A 25,138-nucleotide genomic window follows, 5' to 3' on the forward strand; every position below is an offset into this window, starting at 1 on the left:
GAAAGTATAAAATAAATTTATATTAGAATAAGTAAATTACTAATTTTTTTTGTTAATGAAGTTTGGTCAAAAAGGTAAATACACAACACATAACACGTACGTGTGAGTTTAAATATCATTACTAAAAAAATTGCTGGTATATAATTTGTAACAATCATTATATGCATTTTTTTAAAACCGTAAAATCTGCCAAATTTTGATGAGTTTTTCACTTTTTAAATCGCATCAATCCAAAATTTATTCTTTATTGTTGTTTTGAATGAAAATTTGACCATATCTGATAAAAAATGTGTAGTGCGAAACATACTAAATTTTTTTTTACATGTATTTATATATTATTTAAATTTTTATAATTTAGCACATATATATTTAAAATCTTATTTTACCATATATATGTCGGCTTTATTTTAATGTATTTTATATTTGCATTTATTTATATATTATTTAAATTTTTATAATTTAGCGCATATATATTTAAAATCTTATTTTACCATATATATGTCGACTTTATTTTAATATATCTTAGGTACACACACATATGCTTCATATATCTGCATGCATGTATTAATACCTAAGCTAAAGGGGATTTTTTTTTCCCTCGGCACAAGGAGGAAGGTCAGAGTTTGATTGATTCTAATGAATGTGGCAATAATGATTCCTAAGGAATGTTGATGGTGGATGATCAAACTTATTCTATATGATAAAGCAATTTGGATTCCTTAGAAATGGGCTTCCTGGAATCCAACGAAACAATCCCTTCATTTTGATGAAAGCATCGATAAAAGTAAGACTGAAATGTTATTACTATAAAGATTTTACGCTTTTTTTTTTCCTCATCAATAAATGGGCTTCCTGTAATTAAATTTATCTTTTAGTATCGAAGCGTCATTTTTCCGAAATAAAAAAAAACCTAGTGCTGCTTTGTTTTGCAGAGTATTGAGCTTTGCAGGAATACTTGACTTTAAAAGAATCATGTCCAAAGAATCTGCCATTCAATGTTTCTATTAATGAAGCTACTGAAACTCTTCTAATCTTTCGTCCATCCAAACTCTGAGCACAAATTGCAAATCTCAATCTGCAAGCATTGCTCCCATATTTGCAGAACTTATGCTCATTTCTTCTTTAACACTGCCTTACTTAATATAGTGTGCAAATTTTTGGCTTCTGTCAGAATGCACTCTCTGTCAAATAGGGCTGAAACAACAGCAACACCCTTCAAATTTGGCATGCCGGTTTCCATTACAGCACGTGCATTCGACGGTCCAATGCCGCCAATTGCGACCACAGGCAGTTTAGAAGCCAGGCATACTTCTTTTAACCCATCTACACCTATAGTGTTATTGTTTTCCTTGGTGGTTGTGGGATATACACCACCACTACCAATGTAATCAGCACCATCAATCCATGCTTGTTTGGCTTGCTCTGGTGTCTTGCATGATACACCGATTATCTTTTCAGGACCAAGAAGAGTTCGAGCAACATGTGCCGGCATGTCAGACTGACCAAGATGAGCACCATCGGCATCACAAGCAAGGGCCACATCAATGCGATCATTTATGAGTAGAGGCACCCCATAGGAACGGCATATTTTAAGGCATGCTTTGGCTGCATCCAAGAACTCTCTAGTTTCGGCATGCTTTTCCCTGTAAAAGAATAAGCAGTGTGCTATGAGATATAATTTTATCCCAACTACCCCAACTACCTGTGTTCTTTTCTTTTCTTTTTCTGGGCCACACCTAACTTCCTAAGTTCATGAGATAAACAAACAATAGTCAAACATGAATCACAGACGATACTTCAATGAGAGTGACTCAACAAGCACTTCAACGTGATTGGGATGCTAGAAAACATTCGTCTCAACCTTCTTAAGTTGGCAAAGCAAAGCCAGAAGTACGATTCAGAACCTAGGGACCGTTTGAGGATAGGAGTATTGGCTGAATGAGATCCATACATGATGCTTCGCAAAAATGAAGAGACTTGGTGGAAAAAATTATCGCATATGTGAGCTTGTCTACATGATATGCAATTCAACAATACCAAAAGGAGATAATATAAAGCTTAAGAAGCACTCCCTTGACTGAAAATATTTGATGTGAATCACGCAAAGAGTGAGTGAGGGAAAAAGAGAGGATAAAAGAGCAAAACTAGGGATAAGATAAAAGAAAGCTGAAAACAACAAGGATACTGACAATAGATCAAAGAATAAAGATCCGCTGTTTTTTGTTCAAGTTCAACTATTCAGACCCGAAATTACATCCGTCCAGAAGGGATAGGCAAAACAACAAGAGGTATTTGGTCATAATTCACGAATCCATGACCAAAAAGAAAAAAGAACATTTTCCTTATGATTTATACTCCACACAGATTACCAGATCTTTAGGATAGTTGACTGGGAATATTAAACCATAGCCAATGATATCTACTACGAAATAAAGATGGGAAGGAACCTACTTTTCTGTATCACAGTGATTATATGACTCAAAAAGTAAAGCACACTACAAGCATTAGATGACAAACCTTAATTGAACAATGGTAGCGCCTCCTTCTACAGCAGCTTTAACAGCATCGGAAATGGAACGGCCCCACTTTCTGTTCATGCCTGAATCCGTTACAGCATATAGCAGTAAGTCATTTGGATTGAACTTATCCTGTCTGCAAGAATTCTGATTGGCATTTTTAAAGGCAAAAAAATGATCAAAAGGGCCTTGGGCTCCATTTCCAATCACAATGTCTTTGCTGTAATCCAAGGCAGTCTCGATGAAATGTTTAGCCACCTGACACAACCCAAGAGGAAGAAAGAACTTCATGGATTTTGCTATATTCAAACATGTAACTGCCCCAGCACAGGGAGGACAACTTGCAAAGGCCTCATTAAACTAACATGAACTATCTTCATCTACAACACTTGCAAGAGCTGGGGATGGAGAATTCCTAGAAACTTGAAGGCTGGGTTCAACTGTATTCTTCACAATACAATTTTCATAGAAAGGTACAATCCCATTAATTGCATCAGCGGATGAGAATTATACTGACTTCAAATTTCCTACATTCTAAAACATACTAACCTGGAATTGTGCTACAGACGATACTGTTTTAGACCAAGGTGAAGCCATTAAAAAAAAAAAATGCCAGTTCTCCGTAATAATTGATTCTAAATATCCATTCCCCCTCCTTAAAGCATACCCACACAAAGCATGCAAGTATAAAAGAAAACCATTTGTAAATCAATCACATGTTGGAAAGTTAAAGTAGATCGTTACAGTCATGCTTATTAAGACAAAAATAAATTCTGTACACTCAAACGTTATTTGGTTAAGATTCAACTCCAAAGCTAAATATGGACTCACTAAGTCACTATGATCATGTGCAAACATAAATAAATGGTCAACAAGTCAAACAAACAGAATATTAATAAATACGATATCTCTGGATATAGTGGTTAACAAACTGACCCTAACAGCTTCAAGTACCGAGGAACCTTTCGCCAGTTCTGCAGCTATGCATGATGCCAGAGTACAGCCAGTACCATGAGTGTTGCGAGTATTCACACGTGAAGAACAGAGCTCATAGAATCCCTCACCTGCAAAACTCAAGACCTAGAGATGGAGTTAATTTTAAACATGAATTTGGGCATACATCTTTGAGAAGGAAAAATAATTTAAAAAAAAAGAAAAAAAAAAGGGAAAGGAAGAAGCTGCATCTCAGATTTAACGGCTTCAACCTTACCATCGAATAATACATCAATGGCGTCTGATGAATTGGGCAGGTCACCACCTTTGACAAGTACATTCCTGAAGTGAAAATAAATTATTTGCCAAATCACACTGTTCTTAAATTAGAGTACCCTACAATTATATTCAGCACCCCTCTCAATGACAAATATGCTTATACATCTTAATTGATTGTCAAGAAGCCAAACCTTTTTACATACACAACATTAGATACTCAAGCTAGAGTAAAATCATTGTTGGACGTCATACTTTTCGAAAACAATTCAACAAATTACTCTATGCTATACACTTTAATTCACGCTCATATGAAAACTTTCAGTAAGAAGACCAATATGGCAATTCATTGTTATAGATTTGTCCTACCAGTAATATACAAATGGCTATTTTATTTTTCTCGATTTCACATTTTTGTGAAGCATTAAATAATTCTTTATAAGTTCCATGCATTATATCTCGTAAGCTCAAGCAGTACCAAACAAATGGTTTGATGTCCAAAGTCTACCTCTCATGAAGTGGAACTCTATGTACGAAGTAAATGAGCATTCATAATAGATGAACGATAAATGTTGATGCAGCAACTAACCTAGGACCCATGTCATGTATTAATTTTGCAGCAGCACGCATATCAGAAACTGATCTCACTGGCACGCCACCAAGTAAGACTGATGCCTCTTTTATATTGGGAGTTACAATGTTGGCCAAGGGAAGAAGTTCCTCCCTAAAAGATAAAAGCAATAACAAGCACAATAAGTTTCCATTCATTTTAAGGTAAAGTTAAAATAAATATAGACGCAGATTTTATCCTTTTATCAGGTATTATAGAAATACGATGTGTGTATATTTCATGCCTTTTCTTTTCTTTTTCTTTTTTGATCTTATACTTCATGCCGTAAGGATGTTTAGTAAAAGTTCAGGATCAGCAAACTAACCGAAATCCAGCTAGGACAGATGGACCAGCAAGTACATCTCCACTGGTAGATACCATGACAGGATCAACAACCAGAGCTGCCTTCAGCAACAGAACTAAGTCAGTCAGAAGCAACTCCACTCTCCAATAAAATAATAAACATAATTGTCACCCAAAAAAAATTAATAATAAACATAATAGCAATTTCTGTAAAAGTGAATACCCTTGACAGGAAATTCCCTGAGACTCTGACAAAGGACCCTCACTATGCCAGGAGACGGCAGCATGCCTGTTTTGACCTAGGCACATAACATTTAGTTTAGGAGGGAAATAAATCAGCATTTGAGTAACGAATACCTCACGTCATGTCAAGAAGAAACAGCTACACAAAAAAAAACTCTTTTATTTCAAATTTTCACAATGAAAGAGCATTTAAATACAATCATAACTTAATAAGCCACTCGGTTTAAAAATTATATTTCAAGATTACCATATAATTTAACTTTCACAATATGCCCACAAATTCATGACAACCATTTATTCTACTTCACTCTTGGAATGCAAACATTTGCATACAGGCGGTAACATCTTTATGCTTGCTTTATCAAACCTTTCTTTCTCTGTTTGGTCACCTGTTTGTTCCTTAATTCTTTGGATACTCAATCCTATGAGATTACAACCAGCAAAATACTTGCAGCTAACCACTGTAGCACTCAGTATTTTGACTTACCACATCGACATCCATGTCAGAGAGCACAGACTTAAGCTGCTCAGCCACAAAATCCTCACGCATGATGTCCACCCCCTAACAATTTTAAGTTATTTGAGGATGGTTTTATCAAAAATTAGTGTCAAAAAGTAATTAAACTAAGCCAACTTACTAATTGTGTAGCCTAGTAAAAATATTTAGCTTAACACTTCTGTTTCAATTAACTTTATCATATAATATTTGCGAATTGTGAATTAAATTCTTGCCTTTTCTTCTTTAATTCCTCAGAAATGAACGTAAGCAAAAGCAATGGAATTAATATGAAACTTCAACCTGGACTCCAACAGTATTCTGTGCAGTGACAGCAGTGATCACGGTGGAACAGTAAACCATCCTAGCAGCACAAGCCTTCAGATCAGCTTGAATACCGGCACCACCCCCGGAATCAGAGCCAGCAACTGTCAGTACATGAGGAACTTTCATCTCTCGTTTCTGCATGGTTGCTGAAGATCGATCTGCTTGCACGTTCAAAACCACCTTCCTTGGATTATTCTGATTAGTTGTTGAATTATGAAACAGGAAGCTTGAGCTCCTTATTTGTTTAAACAGCAGGGGAGGAAACTGGATTGGATTTGGCTTGCGACAGCTCTAGAGAAAGAGAATAAATGAGGGGAGGAACGCAAAAGCATGAAATGTAAGCCTCAGTACACGGGAAAACGGAAGAAAAAACAGAAAGAAAGAAAATAAAGCATGCTCATCAGAAAAACCGTGACGTACAAAAGTAAAATGTTACTCTCCATTTGATTACTATAGAACTAGATGCTTCAGTCTTCAGCACTGAAATTACACATCGTCTAGTCTAGAAAAAGAAAATGCTTACGTAGTACTAATACTAATTCCCGAATGACAATGGTTTTGACTTTATTTTGGTTGCTTATTTCACAATCCATGCGTTCCTCTCGTCTACCAGCTGTCAATTTCTTACCGTTTACAGTGACGGCTCCAGAGAAAAACAAAGAAATGGACAGCTCGCCCGCCTTGGTTGATATCAAAAGCACAGAATTAAATATATATTATCTCTACAAGCTCAGCTAAATTAAGCATCAGAATGAGGGGCAACAAAACAAGAGGTTGATACAGTTTCCTAGGTTCCCTCGTATGATCATTTTCCATTATTTTCCGAAGAACCAAAAAACTAAATGAAGAGAAGAGGCGTACCTGGGAATGGAAGTGCGCGGGGAGGAGCTGAGCGGAGGCCATGAATTTCCGACTGAATCGGGTCAGAGTTTTCAATTTCTGACTACTTTTTTGTTGACTGCGACCCGACCCGACCCGACGCACGGCGTGATGATGTGAGCCGTTTTTTTTTTTTGAAAAAAAGGTTATACTATCATAAATACTCCTCCGGTTCTTAATATAAGACCCATTTAACTAATTTGATTAGATTAATGAAGTTAGGTAAGTTAGTTAATTATAAGAAAAGTGACATATTTTTCCTAAAACATCATAATCATCTTTCTTAATACCTCCTCTCCTTCTTCTATTTGATTATGGTTGAGGGAGTATCCATATGGGTAATTTAGAGAAAATTGATAAATATAAGAAATGAGTCTTATATTTAGGACCAAAACCAACTTAAGAATTGGGTCCTATATTAAAGACCGGAGGAGTAGTATTTTTCAGAAAATTATACTCCTTGCATGAATTTTTATTCAACTCAAATATTACCTACAATCCTAATATAAAATCTTGTTTATAAATTATAAATAAGGTCTGATATTTAAAACAGCAAGTAGTACTAAATTTACTAAAATGACTTGTAAAATAACCTAAATTATTATATATTCTACTTTTTGCCCGGTACTGTATATTCTGCTATATTAATGTTTGGTGTTAATTATAATTGTAATTTTTGGTTACATCTCCGTTTTTTTGAAACCCACTTAATACTATTTGGGTTTTTTAACTCCTCAAAATCAAAGTTAAAACCTCCCTTCTATTTTGAAAACATATATAAACCTCATTTACAATTAAAATATATGTTACATAAACCTTTCTTCTATATTTAATATTAAATTTTTATCCATCCAAATCGTTAGTTGACCGTTAAGTTTAATTTTAAATTATTTCTTTGATCAAAATGCCTCTTTTTAACTTAATAATTATTAGACATTTATATTTTGCAATACGTATATTTTATAAATTTCTAATATGTTACAAAATTTATTAATTTTGATCCAAATTATAAAATTTTATAATTTTAATATTTTATCACATTCATTAGAAATTATTTACTTTGATTTCTTTTAAATTGTAAAAATGTATTCTAAATACATAGTTTTTGTTTATCGTAGAGTTTAAATAATATAAGTTTAAAAGGTTTTATAAATTATTTAAACTTATAATTCAAAATTTTTGAAGACATTTTGTTACAAAAATTTATAAACATGTTTTGTCAATATATATTTATTGAAAATATTAGTTAAATTTTTAATCAAGTCTTTTATGTTCACCTTAAATGAATGAAATTTATATGACTGTAAATACATAATTTAGAAATTTATTAGAATAAAGGGTAAAATAGTAAGTAAAATTTATTTTAATATAAATTTCAGTTAAAAATAATGTTTTTAGAATCTTTTTAGAATATTCCTAAGGGTGTTAACTTATTGGATTAAACTATATATTTTTAAAATAAAAAGGGAGTTTGTGTAATTGATGCAAATTAAAAAGGTAGTCAGAATATTTTACTCAAAAAATAATGAAACACATTTTACATCTCCCGAAAGACGTTGGATAATTAAGAAATTTTAACCATTTAAACGTAAGGTTTTAAATTTGAATTCGTATGGATACAGAAAACATCGAGGAAGGAAATTGCCGCTTTTTTTTTCCCCTAAATTATATTACACAAATTTGTCTGCCTATTGATATCAACATTAATGTCAATCTCAATATTATCATATTGACCTTAAATAAAGGGAAAATTAGGGTTTGTTCGGTCTATTGTCTTGAAAATAATTTTTTTATTTTAAAAACACAAAAGCAAAAAAAATTGTTTAATAATTAAAAAAATAGTAACATTTTTTTAAAAAACTAAAAGCTCAAAACAACCTTTACATATCTTCTTGTCTTTGTTTTTATGTTTTTTTTAAATTGGAGAAATTATTTTTCTCTTCTCATCTATTATCCGCTACCTATTATTATCGATGACAACTACCACTTATTTAAGTGTTATTTTTTGTTTTTTCAAATGTCTTTTTTTAAAATTATTTTCCGAACAATTTTTTGTTTTATTTCCAAAACTTGTTCTAAAAAATACTACCTCCGGTCCTTAATATAAGACCTCGTTTGACTTTTATTTTAGTCCTAATATAACACCGCAGTTCACTTTGTCTCTCATATTTATACAATTTTTTTGAAGATAGTCCTTCTAATAATTGTAGTTTTAGCCAACACACTTGATTAGTAAGGATATTTAAGGAAAGATAACACCTATTTATTACAAATAACTAACTTAACTTATTTTCTTAATTTTCTCAAATTAGTCAACTAGCTCTTATAATTAAGATCGAAAGTAGTAAGAAACAGCCTTATCCCACTAGGTAGAGTTGGCTACATAGATCGCATGATGCTATTATGCTCTATCAACAACTAAGTTTTTAGATATGTTATGGACCATAAGATCTCATTGAGCATTCTCCTTGGTTTTCCTCTGCCCCTTTTTATAAAGCTCCAAGCTGTATAATCTACCCTTCTCATCGCACCTCCAATGATCTTCTTTGTATATGCCCAAACCATCTCAAATAATATTCAACCATTTTCTTTTTGATAAGCACCACACCTACTCTTACTCTGATATTTTTATTTCGACTCTTATCTTTTCCTATATAACCACACATCCATTTCAACAATTTCATTTCTACTACCCTAACTTATAAGCTTCTCAAGTACTTTCTTATCACAAATAACTCCTATAACCTTCCTCCACTTTAACCACTCAACTTGTATTCTATAAAAAACATCTCCCTCAATTTCATTATCCTCACATATAATGAATTCTAAATATTTGAACCTTGACATTTGATGAATAATTTAATCTCCCATCTTCACTTCCAAATCACCACAATTGATTTGCCTCCCCCAAAATTGAGAGCTATAACTTTTTTAGGAAATGGGATTTTACATTAGTTTTCCCTTAAATAAACAATAAAATAGAACCTTCAAATTATAGTGAATAACTAATCAAAATTTTAGAGACTAAAAGATTAATTTTCCTTTCCATAAACAACGGAATAGAGAGAAATACAAGACATCGACCAATTGCGTGCATTGTTTGACTACAACTACTCTGCTGCGAATTTTTAAGGATGTCTTTCTAATGGCTCCGCAAGGAATTTCCTTCTAATGGCTCTAAACAAGAGATGTTCGGGGGGAGCCACCCCCGGAAATCAATTTGACATGAAACACAAGTTATAGAAAAACACTGGAGTTGTCTTTCAAGATTCGTGTGACCCTTAAGGCAGAGAGAGAGAGAGAGAAAGAGAGATAGAGGAAAACCTCAAACAATTCAGAGAAATAACATTCTTAGACAAATATATACATCTCATTACTATACACTAAAAGAATTCAACATGCTTAACAACAATCGATATCACCTATCACTTTACAACCCTAAGATACAGTGACAACTTCACGCTGCTATGTACAACCGTATTTTATTATTCCTGTACTTCCTGATTATTATTATTACTCATGTTATCAGTCAAATATTTATACCATGGTCCATGAACACTTACGGATATAGTGGCAGCCACAATCAAAACTTCAGCAGCTTTCACCACCCTTTCAGTCAGTAAACCAGCCCCTACCTTTCGGAGGGCCATTTCTGCTAACTTTCTACCCTGGACCCCATTTCCGCCAAGCACGACACCTCGAACGGCTGTATAGACTGCATTGGACACCCTCTCAAACACTGCATCTCCAGCCTGTAAGCTCTTTGGAAGCATCCTGGCAGCAACTACCTTCATTTTCTGTAGTTTTCCTGCATCAATGTCTAAATCGCCACCCGCAGAGAAATCACAGATTACTTCAACGATATTGTCAACACTGACTTCTTGATCCCGGTCCAAGAGATCTGCAAGTTTTTCGGCACACTTTGATACTATGCTTTCCATTCCCACGGTGCTACCTACTGCCTTTTCACTCACAAGAATCTGGCGGCAAATAAGGATGCTGCAATTCCAGATAAAAATGTTCACCACTTAGAAACATACACAACATACTCTCTTAAATAACGGTTCAGATATACGATTTTTTGCGCACAATTTTTTGTGCCGCTTACCTAGTGGAAATAACAATAATCCTCTGAATTTGAGACTGAACAGACCTCAGCCTGAATAAGTTAAGTGATAAAGTTTCAGGTAGATCTTCTTGAGTCAGACCAGATATACCACTAACTAACTCTAGCAAACCAAGCCTCACAACTAGATCAATTAATTCTCCTCTGCATTCTGGCAGCTGATCACCTGTTCAAACACACGGGCATGTCTCAGAAAATCATGAACTCAAGCAACAGATGTGAAAATAATATCTCTAAAAGCAATTTTTTCTGCTAAAAATGTTCTATCCATCTACTGATTTTGAACCTGTAGTAATTGCATCAGCAGCAGAAAAGGCTGTTTGGCTGCCAGTTGCTTTAGACAGAATCCTTCCCCCAGTTCTGAGAGTGGTGGAAGGCAGGCATCCCTGGGAGGAGGAGCTATTAACAATTCCCAAAGCTGAGGAGGAGTTCAAGTGTTCTTCCCAGTCCTGATCTTTCGATGTCCTAACAGATGAGAGCCATCTCAGCGTCGAAGGCAAAGAGGTTTTGGCATCAGATGGAGATCCATAACGGTTAGCAAAGGCATTCTTAAGATAATCAAGACCAGCAGGTCCCTTTAACAAAGGCTCCATTAATCTTATGCGGGCTTTGCTTATTTCTTTCTTAAGAATCTGTCATAAGAGCTTAGTTAAACATAAAAACAATTAAGGAAAAAAACAAAATCTAGGAGGTATCCAATCTCTAAAACATACCTGAGTCTGTTCTAGGACAAACTGCAAGCCCTTGATTAGAGCCATGACACATGAATTTTTTGACTCGTCTCTTAATTGGCATATTTCATTCAACTCCAGAAATAAATTATGGTGTTTGGCCTTGATTGTCTCCTCGTTGGCTGGAGCGGAAAGCTTTTGCAAAGTGACCAGTGAAAACTCCAGAATCTTTCCAAGGTAATCGACATCCAGGTTACCACCTGATTGCAGAACCTTCAGAAACAAAGAAGAGAGACACGTCAGAAGTGGAAGAGTTAAGATTCAATATTCCAATTTAGAAACTAAATAATCATCACACACCAAAATTATAGACAGGCTACTACCTGGGAAAAAATGTCTAGATCAATTGCTGATAGAATATCCTCCTTCCAGCTTTGAGGAGCCATCTCACAAATTTCATCCCTGACCTCTCTCATGAGTTGAACAACTCGATCATAGTTTGGTTGTTCCTGATTTATGGATTCCATGATGCTATCCCAGAAAGCCTTTTCCATTGTCTGCTTTATTTTTCCCTGAAAACACACAAGCAAATCAGGACTCAAAAATTTTATAGACTGCCATCAGCAGGTGCATTTTCTATATATTTCTGCGTGAGAAAATTTATCTTCAAAATGACTCTAAAAAGATAACTTCTGGACATAGACATCCTCAAAGGCCAAAGTATTATTTCAACAAAAATAACTGCCAGATGGTATTATAACAATAAAATTACGATGATGCACCAACCTCGATGCTACTTTGGCAGTGATCAGCAATGCCTAAGCCATCAGAGAAACTATGGTGACGTTCATGGAGAAACTCATTCACAAAGAGTTCGTTCTCAGTTACCAACTTCTCATCAGAAGAGCCCAGCTGACCATCTGAATTGATTCTACCTGCAGACAAGCTGGACCCTCTAGGCAAAGAAGGTTCAGACTCATTAAATAGGGAGCGAACCACACGACTAGGCTTTCGGTTACTCTCAAGTGGAGTGTTTAATTCTGTGGAGCTAGCAACAGGTGAAAGAGAAGGTGAGAAGTTGAATGGGCTTGTGCTAGTACTTTCATTTGCTTTGAAGAATTTAGATCGTGTTTCAGATAAAGCACTCTCCATACGCTCAATGCCAGCATCTCCACTCAGGTGCTGCACCTTTTCTCTTAAAAGTTTTTGATCTTCAGAGACCTGCATCAAGAAATATATGTAAATAAACTTACACGAGATATTTAACAGAACCCCTTTTTGTTACATGACAGCCACCTCACCAGAGCTCAGTCACAAATAGAAACCTTTTGAAGAAAAAAAATCCGATTACAAAGGTGCTTAAATACATATAAGAGGAATAAAATGTTCAAGGCAGGAGACAAGGCATGGAGAAAAATTGGATAATAAAAGAAAAAAATTCATCACCAGGAAGAAGAAGAAGAAGATTCTGTAAACTGGTATTCAATAAGAAAACTCAGAATTGACATGGGTAATTACCTGATGCTGAATTGCTTTCATATCATGAGTAAGCCTATCATTATCTCCTTCTGGAGTCAACTTGCAAGTTTGAATCATAGACGCCTCAAGTTGGCAAGCTGCCCTAACCAAATCCTTCTCTAATAATTGAGCATCTTTGACCTTCCAGACCACAAAACAATGCAAGTACGAGCACCATGCTCTATCAAAAGCAGCAAGCTGAGACTTGAAGGTGAAACGTTTTAAAGTTGCTGAATCAGACTCTTCATCAGAACTCAGTACAGGCCCCTCTAGTATAATTTTTACCAACAACTCAAACATCTGGACAAATTCTTCGGCAGACTTAGCTAGAGAAATCTCACGCTCTCCCATTCCACTGAAAACAGCGTCTGGATGGCCCAATATCATATAAGCACAAAGAACAACTCTTACTGGATACCTTGATGACCTAGCTGGGTTCCTGTTTGATTCCTTGACTGAGCTTACTCTCTTTGTCTCCCTGCTTCTTGTAGAACTCCTAGGAGTCACCTTCTTTTTTGGGGTAGCAACCCGTTTAAGCAAGTGATCAATATTATCCAAACTAGATAAAATATTAGCAGGGTCAACCACTCTTGATACTTGAAGGCGGCTCTCAACCCGGTCAAGTAAAGCTTTTGTCGTCTGAATTGTGGAAATTGATTCAATCAGACGGGCAAGCTGCTCAAAAGGCATTGACTTGACAGATTTCTGATTAATCCCCAGAGCATCATAAGCCTTTGCCAGGGCAAAAGTTGTTTTCGTCAGACTTCGGAATTGCCTCCAGCACCTACAATGAGCAATGATGTTTAGGTTGATGATTTTGAGTAATTTCAAGCAAATTTAGAGGAAATAATTGAAGAATATAATAGCTACACGGAATAGGTGAATGATGCAAACCAGAAAGAAACTCAATAGGAAAATTCACTATACTTCAGTTTCGAAGAACAAAAAATTAAGCTCCAAAGAATCTTAGCACATTGCTTGGCATAAAAAGTCATCCTAGATTCTAACACTAGCAACCAAAAGATTCTAATTTAAATGCAAATAACCTTGCTAATTTTCTGGAAAGAATCTCTGCTTGCTTTGGCATTCTATTCCAATTCTCTCGCACGTGACCACGCAACCTTCCTCTGTGCCTGAGATATTCTGCTCTTTGCCTTTTTGCCTAATTAATGAGTAATACCGTGAAACACGAGTAAAGTCATGGACAATCAAAGACAGTGAGTGACATAAGAAAATTTTGAATGCAAACAACTTCAAGCAACTATTATACCCTTTGTAATCTATCTTCCAACTGGTCCTTCATTTTCCTTCTCTCAATCTCTCGCTGGTTAGATACAGACTTAGCTATGTGTTTCACTTGTGACACTCGAGCATGTGCCCTCTTCTTCTCTGCTTCCAGCAATCCAAGTCGCTTTGCTTCAGCAGCAACACGTTTTTGGTGAATTGCAGCACGTACACGCTCCTTATATTTGCTCTCTCGAGCCATCCTGCGTAACAATGATTGAGATGATCTGTCTCTCAAGGTAGCCCTTCTTTGTCTGCGAGCCTTGAGTATAAGCATCCTATTAACCTCTGCCTGCTGAACACGAGATTCCACTTTTGTCCCAAGCTTCACACGTTCATTCTCATAACGCATTTTTACTCCTGTCTTAGCTGCTTGCCGCAATTCATCTAACCTTGCCAAGCGCCTCTGAGACTTTGCTAAAATGCTCAGTCTGTAGATTTGCCACAAAATTAGCTCAATGGTCCAAATAAATCAAAATCCAAATTCCATTGGCATATGAAAAGAAATCTTGTTTAACTATTAATTATTCCTGAATAGAAGCAAATTATTTATAAACATATTATTCCAACTACTTTTATCATGAAATGACCGTAAAGAGTCTCAAGCTTAAAAGACTATCCTATTTCTCGGTATATGAGAGAAACTGGTATAGACCAAATAAGTCTAACCAAGATAGGTAAATCGCAGCGTGGAGAAACTTGGAAACTGTGACTTTAACAGTACTGTACATAAATATTTATTACGGTAAACTACAACTATAACGTCGGCTATTCAACATCGAGAACCAACCTCTTCTGCTCGGCGGCTTGCAGCTTAGCTTCTAGTCGCTGGCCAAGATCCTCCTCCTGAGATGAGGACCTGGAAGGGCTTCTTGGTTTTGAACGTGCCTTGCACGAGAGTGTCTCATAGTGCTTCTGCAACAGGTAAAAGAAAGAGGGCACTCATGAGCATCCGTCTGAAGGGGAAAAAATTTGGCAAAGCGAACTTCCAAAATCCTCAAACATGCCTTGAAATTTAATATTTGTTGAAAGATGAAAATTATGGTTAAGGCAACATTGGGAAAAAGTAAGAATAATTAAATTTAAAAGGGTAGAAGTATATATGACAAAAGAAAAAAGACTTAGGATTTATGTAAAAAGGAAAAAAACATTACAAAGGAAAAACGAGGGAAGGAAAGAGAAGAGGAGCGCCCCGGGGGGGCATCCGTGTCGGGTGGAGGAACCATTGCATACCATCAGTGCAGAAGTTCTATTTAATTCCAACAAAAACGAACGCCGCGATACAAATTTAAAGAATTGACGGGAAAACATAACAAAAACGAAAATTCAGCATTGAAAACCATGGGAAAAGCACCACCGTGAAGGGGGAAACAAATTTCGAACGGAAAAGCATCCTCTCCTACCTAACATAGAAATAACCTTGTAAACAAAGCAAGGGAGACTATGAAAAGAACTGACGCGGAATGAAAGAAAAGGAAGAATTACTTTTCGAAACTGATTGATATTCTCCGCTCTACCTGGAAGCCGATGAATCCAATAGAAAAATAATTACGATCTTGGTGCTTCATAATCACCAAACTTTCCAAAAGAGAATTCATCATAACTCCAAATCACGAAGCGAAAAAAGCGGAAGAAAACACATAATTTTGAAGCCCCTCCAGTGTTAGTTCCTAAAATCAGTAAACTGCTTCACCAACCAAACTTAACTATTCCGAAATAAGAAATTACCTGTCTTCGAAGATCAGCATCTCGAAGCTTCGCTTCAATTTCCTCAACAGTCCTCGGAGACTTGCACTCCACATCAAGAAACCGTCGCCGGAGCCTCCTCGGAAGCCTCTGCGGCGACAAACAAGAGTTCTCATCACCGGCCGGGAATTCCATAGCAATCCCACCACCAGCGGTTCTGCCCGCCGATAACTCCACTCCGGCAGCCATCCGTCAAAACGACGCCGTACGTGCGCGCGTGAGTACGTAGTACGTACAAATCAATGTATGAACAGTGATCAACAAGGAAGACGAATATGAGGAAGATGAAAACGATGATGAAGGGACGATAGACACAAATATATATACAGAAGAAATATTTCGAAATGATTATTAAAAATTAAAAACCGAAAGGTTGCGACGAGCCGACGAGTGGACACAGCTTTTTGAGCTTGAGTAAGAGAGAGAGAGAGACTAAAAATGCTTTTGTGAGAAAGAAGAAGAAGAAATGGAAATTGGAAGTGAAAAGCGACGATGGTTTGGTTTTGATGGCTTTACACTAATACAATACAAATTTTCTTTCTTTTTCTCTTTCATTTTCGCATTTCCTGTTTTTGTTTTGGGTCACATTTACTCTGAGTTTTTTCTAAGAAATGAAAATCGTACCTTCTTCCCGGAAAAAACCAAAGAATAATCCGTGCGAGAAATTGCTTGTTGGGAAGAGAGTTGAGAAAATTGATATATAAAGATAAATAATTTGTATAGAAATATAAAAAAATAAAAAGAATTTAAAATTGTAGAATGCTCACAAATATACTTTTAGAAAATATACATGATTTCTTAATTTAATTTAACTGGATGTTTATCTGTATTCCTCCGTTTTTAAATATAAAACCCATTTTATAATACTCCTCCGGTCTTTAATATAGGACCCAATTCTTGAGTTGGTTTTGGTCCTAAATATAAGACTCATTTCTCATATTTATCAATTTTTTCTAAATTACCCCTATAGATATTCCTTCAACCATAATCAAATAGAAGAGGGAGAGGGGATATTATAAAAGATGATTATGGTATTTTAGGAAAAATGTGTCACTTTTCTTATAATTAACTAACTTACCTAACTTCCTTAATCTAATCAAATTAATTAAATGGGTCTTATATTAAGAACCGGAGGAGTATAAATATTACACTACAAAACGGGTTTTATATTTAAGACCGGAGGAATATTTTGTAATGATAATGGTAAATGATAACTTTATATTTTATATTAATACTTTTATAAAAGGGATTAAGTCCAATTTTGTATTGTTATTATCTTATTATTTTCTTGTTATTGTTGGTTTTTTCAGCTGATTTATTTTTTTAAAAATTTATAAAGTTTTAGAAAACTATGAATCCCCATAACACATAAAATTATATGTAGTTATTGTTATTACACATTACCTCCTTTTTTTTATCATAATTCATATTTTTTTACACTTATTTTTATAAAAAGTTCGAACATACATTATCTCTTTCTTTTTTTATTTATGAAAGTTGTTAATTGACTGTGGTATTTACTATTTCACTATTTTAGCTTGCGTTTAATTTTCTTATTGATTTATGTTAAAAATAAAATAAAAATGGACTTGTCAATGTCATTACATCATAACATCAACATGTTTTACGGGCGGAATGCTCCTCCTTTTCCCAATTTATTATATGAAATGAATTTACAAATTAATTAATATGGTAAGATGACATTTTTGGCATACAATTTTTGTTTTGAATTCTTATTAAATGAAATAATTCATAAATCTGAACTTTTTTTTGCCAAAAAAAAATTCTAGCATATTATTCATGTTATATTCTAGTAAATTGATTTGGCATAAAGTGGTTAGTTGATTGTAAATTTACGATAACAAGTTAATATTAATATTTTCAAACATGACATATAAGATGGTAAACATACCCAAGTCATTGAATCCTAAATAGTACTCCCTCCCATCTTAAATATAAAAAATATATAAAAATTAATTAAAAGAACTTTTTTAACTTTAAATATAAGATTCCAGTTCAATTTATCTTTTAACTTTATAATTTGTAAATTGCCTATCTTATTTCACATATTAAAAGGAGATTTTATTCCGTTATAAAAGAATTAAAAGAATATTTTAATAAAATTAACAACTATTTTTAAAAATGATTAGTTTAACTAATTTCATTCATTTCCATTAATTGATTATTTATCTCCTGCGTCTAGAATCAAAGAAAAATAATAAAAATAATTGAAAAGGCTTGGGAGATTGCATCATAAACAAGGATGCGAGTTATGTAAATTACTCCTCCGGTCCTTAATATAAGACCCATTTAACTAATTTGATTACATTAAGGAAGTTAGGTAAATTAGTTAATTATAAGAAAAGTGACACATTTTTCCTAAAACACCATAATCATCTTTCTTAATACCCCTCTCCCTCTTCTACTTGATTATAGTTGAGGGAGTATCCATAGGGGTAATTTAGAGAAAATTTAAAAATATGAGAAATGGGTCTTATATTTAGGACCAAAACAAACTCAAGAATTGGGTCCTATATTAAGGACCGGAGGAGTATATTATTAAACATTCCATTGTTGCAACTTGCAAGCACAAGCGTCTCCAATATATGAACCCATGTGGCTAATCATGGCCCATGCCTTGTGGTGATCAAGCATTGCCTTTCATGGATATCATTCATTATACCTGCACGTTATCTTAATATGCATTTCCATATTTAATAGTATAATATTCAATTCTAGATTTGACCTTTTGTATTTATTTACTTAATTAAACAACGCAACTTTCTTTAAATATTGATTTATTATTTGCATTTTGCAATATAATAATCATGTATATATTTAAACCTTTTTTCAAATATGTATTTAAGGGAAAACTTATGGAGATCCTAAGGGTTGTATAATTTTTAATTTGTTTTCAACAATGAAATGATGATACTATGAATGTGATAAGAACGTAATGATGATTAACTACAACACAATTATTCGTAATTAAACACTAATTTATCAAATAATGGAATGAATAAAATTGAGGGCTAATAATGTTATTTAGAGTACGTAAAATTTAACTTTATTTTAATTTTGTTTGTAAAATTCGAGACCAGTGGCTTTAATCTCTAACATTTGATTGATCTCATTTTGGCTTGCTTAAAAATTTTATTTATAAAATAACCTTTTTGGTTCCTGAGATAAGGTTTCAATAACCAAAATCATTGGTTTCACATTTTAATCATCCATCAAAACTAAAATAAGATCAAATTTTAGAGACTGAAAAATAGCATTAACCCTTAAATTTATTACATACTACCTTTACTTCTTAATATAAGATATTGTTTGACTTTTATTTTGATCCTAAATATAAGATCCCAATCCATTTTGTCTCTTTTATTTATACATTTTTTTCCTACGATAGTCTTTCTAACAATAATAGTTTTAACCAATACATTTGATTAGTAAGGATATTTTAGGAAAAACAATATATGTTTATTACAAATAACTAATTTAACTTATTTCTTTAATTTCTTCAAATTAGTCAACTAACTCTTATAAATAGAACTGGAGGTAATACCTTTTTTCACTTAAGAAAATGACATAGCTAATAGTTTGGTGTATATATCAATTCATTGTGGAGTGATAAAAAGATATGATTGTTTTTATATATATAAGTTTTAAAATTAGATTATTTCTTGTTGGAATTAATATATTGTTTTTCTCAAAGCATAGATTAAAAAAATATTAAAAGATACATGACTCGTGATACTTAGAATTCTAATACAGGTTGCCATTCTCCTTCAAGTGAACACGTTTCCTTCATGTGTATAATGAACCTTTGAATTAGTTTTAATAACACTACTATATTTTTAAAATTTTTAAAATTTTAACAAGGGTCACATGTTCTCAATGGTAACTCAAGACTATTGGAATAAAATTTAAAAATAAACATTTTACAAAAACCAAAATGCCAGTAAATGAAAAAAAAAATTATGTTAGCTTTTAGAAAAAGGACTTGATAACACTAAATATTAGATAATGGTATTAAAAAGGACTCCTTTTATTAATGTACTTACAAACATACGCATTATGCATATATATTGAGCACATACAAAAAACTACCCATGAGTTAATTAATTATGCAAATTATAAATTTTGTAGACATGCTCTTTATTTAAGATTAATCACATCGATTCAAATATGCACACGTGTAATTAATGTGAGAAATCTTTATGAATATTCAATATAATGAAAATATTTAAGCTAATGATACTATCTATAGATCCACGGTCCATCCTTACCAAATATTTATCAATTATGAGAATGCACCAATTTTTTAATATTGATTGCATTCTATACCTCCGGTTCTTAAGACCTAATTAACTAATTTAAATAGATTAAAGATGTTAATTAAATTAGTTAATATAATTTTTTTTTTCTAAAACACCATAAGTGTCTTTCTTAATTTCTTCTCTTACTCTCCTACTTAGAAAGGAAATATCAATAAGGTTAACTTTGAAAAAAAAAAACTAATAAACATGTGAAATAGATTTTACATATAGAACTAAAATCAACCTTTTAATTAGATTTTATATTAAGGACTAGAGGAGTAATACTCATTTCAATCCTTTAAAAAAACAATGCAAAAAATTTTAGTCAAACTATTTATGTCCTTTATGAAAAAAAAAATCTCATATACAACCTCATCTTTAATATAAGAGTTTGATAACTAGTTTGTGAATATTAAAAAAGTTCACTAAAATAATTATTTATAATAAATGTGTGTAATCTTGCTTAAATTACTCTTGCTATCATATGCATTAGAACTTTTGTTTAATAGAAAGTCTTTCCTAAATTACTTTTGTTATGGTATGCGTTAGAACTTTTATTTAGTGAAAACTCTTTAATGTATATAATTATTATAAAGATTACTTTTAATGGAAACTCTTTAATATATACAATTATTATAAAAATAACTTTAAAAATAGATAAATATGATAAATAAAATTGATTGAGATTTCATTTAGGATTAGGAACAGCATATAAGATAGACGGGCGTGGTTTGCAGCGCCATACATGTGAGAATATATGTATTTGAGTGGAGATACTGGGATTAAATTTAAGTGGTTCTGATTTTTTTAATTAAAAAAATAAAGAAATCTGGACGATTAAATTTTAATTTGGAGATGTTAGGTGAAAGATATATTGTGCAATTAATACATCTATGATGCAAATTAGATTCGCGTGGGTGTAGATCTGATGGCTTCCAAACAAGGACCTAACCATGTCATCCATTATCAAAATCAAAATCATAATCATAATCAAATAATTCACCCCCAGTTTCAAACTTGATCAATATGGCTTCGATTAGACTTCCTATGCTTCCTAACGTGGTTAGGTTTTATGACTTTCTCATTGTTTAATTTGACTTTCTTCCTCAATTTGTCGTCTCCATGATAATTAATCTGGGGCCCACCAAAATAAAAGTGGGACATATAACACTATTCATCCCCGTAAGAAATTTGAAAACCCACCGCAATGTTCCGTTGGGACTTGGGAGTCGTTCAATTTTCTAAAATCGATCCTGGATTTCGGCTACAAAGTACTCGTCCGCTCCTTAATATGAAACTTAATTAACTAATTTGATTATATTAAAAAAGTTAAGTAAGTTAGTTAATTATAAAAAATATGACACGTTTTTTCTAAAATACCATAATCATCTTTCTTAATACTTTCTCTCTTTCTTCTACTTGATTATGCTTAAGGGAGTATCTATAGGGGTAATTTAAAAAAATTAATAAATATGATAAATGGGTCTTATATTTAGGATCAAAACCAATTCAACAATTAGGTCATATATTAAAGACAGTAGAAGTAGTGATTTTTTGGTCTAACCAGAGATTTTTGCATTAGTTTTTTAAGAAATAATTAGAAATAAATATAAAAAAATTTAAAGGAATTTTTTAAAGTAATCATAAGTGGAAGAAAACGGTTTTTCCAGCTCAACCCGAACAATCATGGTCCGACTCAATTTTTTTTTGTAACAAAATTTTGGGCAAGGGGTCGGACACAAACCAACGGCAGAACAATTGACTTATGATTTACACAATGCTTGCTTATTATTTGGAAACCTCCTTTTCTTCTACTTGAATTAGGGTGTGTTTGGATTAGCGGTGGAAAAGTAACTTTTTTTTTTCAATCTGACTATTACAGAAGTCAGATTGGATAAAAGTCAGATAGTGTAATGTGATTTATGTTTGGATTGGATTTTATAAAAAAGTCAGTTTGAAAAGCTAAAACTTGTTTGGATGATTAATAAAAAAGTAAGTTTGGATATAAAATGACTGAAAAGGATATAAATTTTATTATATACAACAAATAAATATGGATAGTATGGTTATTTTCTATGCAAATGACACTTCTTTTGAAGCAAGAGAGAGTGTATCCCATTTTCATAAAGCTCATTTTTTCCCACCTCACCGTGATGCATCCCACAAACAACAAAAGATGATTTCAACCAAAAGCGACTTATTTTCATGAAGTTCATTTTGTTCCATCGTGATTCCAAACAAAAATTATAACCAAAAGCTAGTTTTGTTGGGAAAAAGTCAGTTTGGGATCACAAAACGTGATCCCAAACACACTCTTAATGAAAATTATGAAGAAGGGTTTTTGAATTTTTTAAAATAGTTAACATAAAGAAATGTTCACAAAAGCCAGCGGCACCCACAAGGCAGAAAAAAGCCTCTGACTATGGGGATCGATTGACTGTAATTTACAATATAAAATTAAACTTAATAATTTCATTACTTTCAGGATAAAAAATGGGTAAGGTAACATTCTGATCTTATTTTTTTATATACATTCAGCATCTTATTCTTATTCTTAATGCATCTAGCACCCTACTCTTATTTGTATTACATCTAGTATCATGATATTATTTTTCAAGTGTATTTAACACACTAACTTTTTTTCATTATATTGATACTCTAAATAAAATGAGGTATTAAATACACATGAATAATAAAATCCCCTTGGTACAAGCTAGGTAATATTTTTATTATACTACCTCTGGTACTTAATACTACCTCCTGTCCTTATCATAAACATTATTTAAAAACTATAAACAAGATCTTATAATTAAGATCAAAGGTAGTATAAGACATGGTTAAGTAATTTAAGGAGATTAAAAAAATTAGTTAAATTAATTATTTGTGATAAGTAAATATTTTCTTTTATAAAATATCTTTATTAATTATGTGTGTTTGAATTATAAATTAATAGTAATTTTTTTAATATATATCATAATTGTTTAAGACAAAATAAATAAATATTAAAGATAAAGTAAATTTAGGTTTAAAATCAAATTAAAAATCAATTAACGGTTATATTTACTACCTCCGGTCCTTAATATAAGATCCTGTTTAAATTTTATTTTGGTCTTAAATATAAGACCCCAATCTACTTTATCTCTCATATTTATACATTTTTTTTCCAAAATAGTCATCCTAATACTAATAATTCTAATCACTTCACTTGATTAGTAATGATATTTTAGACAAAAAAAATTATTTAAGATAAATAACTAACTCAATTTATTTTTTTATTTTCTTTAAATTAATTAATTAGTTTTTATAATTAGCATCGGAGTTAAAATCATTTATATGACTTCATGTGGATGTCATCCCCCAAGCTAGAGGACCGGCTTCGGTACATCAATCAATCACTGGCTTCGCTCCCTGCAGCGCAAAGAGCCGCGAAACGGCGAGAGAGGGAGGCGCATTTCAAGCGTGAGTTTGCCACGTCATAAGAAAATCCCCCGCTCGGCTGCGAAAACGATACGAGCACTCGCCTTCTGCAGCAATTACGTGTTTCCCTATACAATCTTCCAAGCCTACAGGAATGTTCGAGGCTTATAGCCCTAGCCCTCTTGGGCTGCATCCACAGCCTTCTCAGGGAGCAGGCTTACGTGTTATTAGTCACACAGCAAGTGGGATTATTTTTTGTCTATATTAAAAAATTAAAAAACTTATAAAATGATAAAATATATGATTCACCCTCACTTCCCCGCCTTGGCTCAGGCCTCAGTGGGCCGCTTATTTTTCTCACAATAGTTATAAGTTTACTGTTATTAAAAGAGAAAAAGACAGAAAAATACTACTCTTCCGGTCTTTAATATAAGGCCCATTTAAATAATTTGATTAGATTAAGGAAGTTAGGTAAGTTAGTTAATTATAAAAAAAGTGACACATTTTTCCTAAAACACCATAATCATCTTTTATAATACCTCCTCCCCCTCTTCTACTTGATTATACTTGAGAGAGTATTCATAAGGGTAATTAAGAGAAAATTGATAAATATGAAAAATGGGTTTTATATTTAGGATCAAAACCAACTCAAGAATTGGGTCCTATATTAAGGACCGGAGGAGTACTTAAATTTCAGAATCCCCAAATAGTATGTTAAATTTTAGAAATTCCAATTTGGTCTCAAGAGACCAAATTGAGATTATTATGTGAAAAGAAAAGACCAAATTGCCCCTCATTTTAAATATTATTTTTAAAATATTACAGCCCCTACTGGCCGGCCGGTCACCGGAGCTCCGGATACCAACCGACAATTGGTCACCAGAGCTCCGCCGGTCGGAAATTTTTTTTTGAAATTTTTACAACTTCAGTATAATGGTTAACAACTTTTGTAATGCTATTAATAACTTCAATATAACAATTAATAACAGGTTTTTTGGAAAATTCAACAAGCTCCGGTGATCGGAAACAATTTTTTTTGAAAATTTTTACAACTTCAATATAACCGTTAACAACTTTTATAATGCTATAACAACTTCAGTATAGCAATTAACAACAGGTTTTCTAGAAAATTCAACAAGCTCCGGTGACCGGACACAACTGTTTTGAAAATTTTTACAACTTCAGTATAACGGTTAATAACTTTTGTAATGCTATTAATAACTTCAATATAACAATTAACAACAGATTTTCTGGAAAATTAAGCGACTTCAAAATCATTACTTTTCCCTCCCTTCAATCCCACCTCACCCCACATCGTCCCAGGCCACTTATCTATCTCTCTCAATCAGTGAGACTATTCTTGCTCCATTATAAAATTAATTAATTAACTCTTATATTAAAAACAAGAGTTTTAAAATGTAAATTTATTCTAAAATTTTTTATTTAAGAGCGTACTCAATTTTTTTTAACAAAT

At 33.0% G+C, this 25,138-nt stretch overlaps 2 protein-coding genes across 3 annotated transcripts; both read right to left on the bottom strand.

The window, feature by feature from the left end:
• Window positions 1-895: 895 nt before the first annotated feature.
• Window positions 896-20,860, bottom strand: LOC114717435 (thiamine biosynthetic bifunctional enzyme TH1, chloroplastic-like). Of its 2 annotated transcripts, XM_028902667.1 has the most exons (11): window positions 20,849-20,860; window positions 6,333-6,500; window positions 5,681-5,995; window positions 5,369-5,443; window positions 4,862-4,937; window positions 4,661-4,736; window positions 4,315-4,449; window positions 3,727-3,791; window positions 3,453-3,580; window positions 2,518-2,774; window positions 896-1,643 (listed from the first exon to the last, which is right to left on the bottom strand). In XM_028902667.1, the coding sequence occupies exons 3-11, from the start codon at window positions 5,843-5,845 to the stop codon at window positions 1,112-1,114; spliced, it is 1,509 nt and encodes a 502-aa protein (XP_028758500.1). In that variant the 5' UTR covers window positions 5,846-5,995; window positions 6,333-6,500; window positions 20,849-20,860; the 3' UTR covers window positions 896-1,111. The 2 variants fall into 2 exon arrangements, with proteins under 2 accessions (XP_028758500.1, XP_028758434.1); XM_028902601.1 differs by lacking the exons at window positions 6,333-6,500; window positions 20,849-20,860 and adding an exon at window positions 6,566-6,613.
• On the bottom strand, window positions 9,905-16,337 carry LOC114717192 (uncharacterized). The gene is made up of 11 exons (XM_028902322.1): window positions 15,911-16,337; window positions 14,973-15,097; window positions 14,169-14,613; window positions 13,945-14,060; window positions 12,899-13,682; window positions 12,167-12,601; window positions 11,764-11,952; window positions 11,423-11,653; window positions 10,996-11,341; window positions 10,692-10,875; window positions 9,905-10,582 (listed from the first exon to the last, which is right to left on the bottom strand). The coding sequence occupies exons 1-11, from the start codon at window positions 16,115-16,117 to the stop codon at window positions 10,069-10,071; spliced, it is 3,576 nt and encodes a 1,191-aa protein (XP_028758155.1). The 5' UTR covers window positions 16,118-16,337; the 3' UTR covers window positions 9,905-10,068.
• Window positions 20,861-25,138: the final 4,278 nt, after the last annotated feature.

The sequence above is a fragment of the Neltuma alba genome, unplaced genomic scaffold (assembly GCF_004799145.2).
Source record: "Neltuma alba isolate B1F8T4 unplaced genomic scaffold, ASM479914v2 tig00000304_pilon, whole genome shotgun sequence".
NCBI classification, from domain to species: domain Eukaryota; kingdom Viridiplantae; phylum Streptophyta; class Magnoliopsida; order Fabales; family Fabaceae; genus Neltuma; species Neltuma alba.

What these genes read in the sequence shown, in the direction of transcription:
- LOC114717435 (XM_028902601.1), bottom strand. Translation starts at nt 6,607, where the DNA reads ATGGCCTCCGCTCAGCTCCTCCCCGCGCACTTCCATTCCCAG. An exon ending in CATTGATGTATTATTCGATG is followed by an intron (nt 3,581 to 3,726) that starts GTAAGGTTGAAG and finishes TGAGTTTTGCAG; the next exon opens with GTGAGGGATTCTATGAGCTC. An exon ending in CGGTACTTGAAGCTGTTAGG is followed by an intron (nt 2,775 to 3,452) that starts GTCAGTTTGTTA and finishes GGGTTGTGTCAG; the next exon opens with GTGGCTAAACATTTCATCGA.
- LOC114717192 (XM_028902322.1), bottom strand. Translation starts at nt 16,117, where the DNA reads ATGGCTGCCGGAGTGGAGTTATCGGCGGGCAGAACCGCTGGTGGTGGG. An exon ending in TGGAAGATAGATTACAAAGG is followed by an intron (nt 14,061 to 14,168) that starts GTATAATAGTTG and finishes CTCATTAATTAG; the next exon opens with GCAAAAAGGCAAAGAGCAGA. An exon ending in ATCTAGACATTTTTTCCCAG is followed by an intron (nt 11,654 to 11,763) that starts GTAGTAGCCTGT and finishes TTGTTTCTGAAG; the next exon opens with GTTCTGCAATCAGGTGGTAA.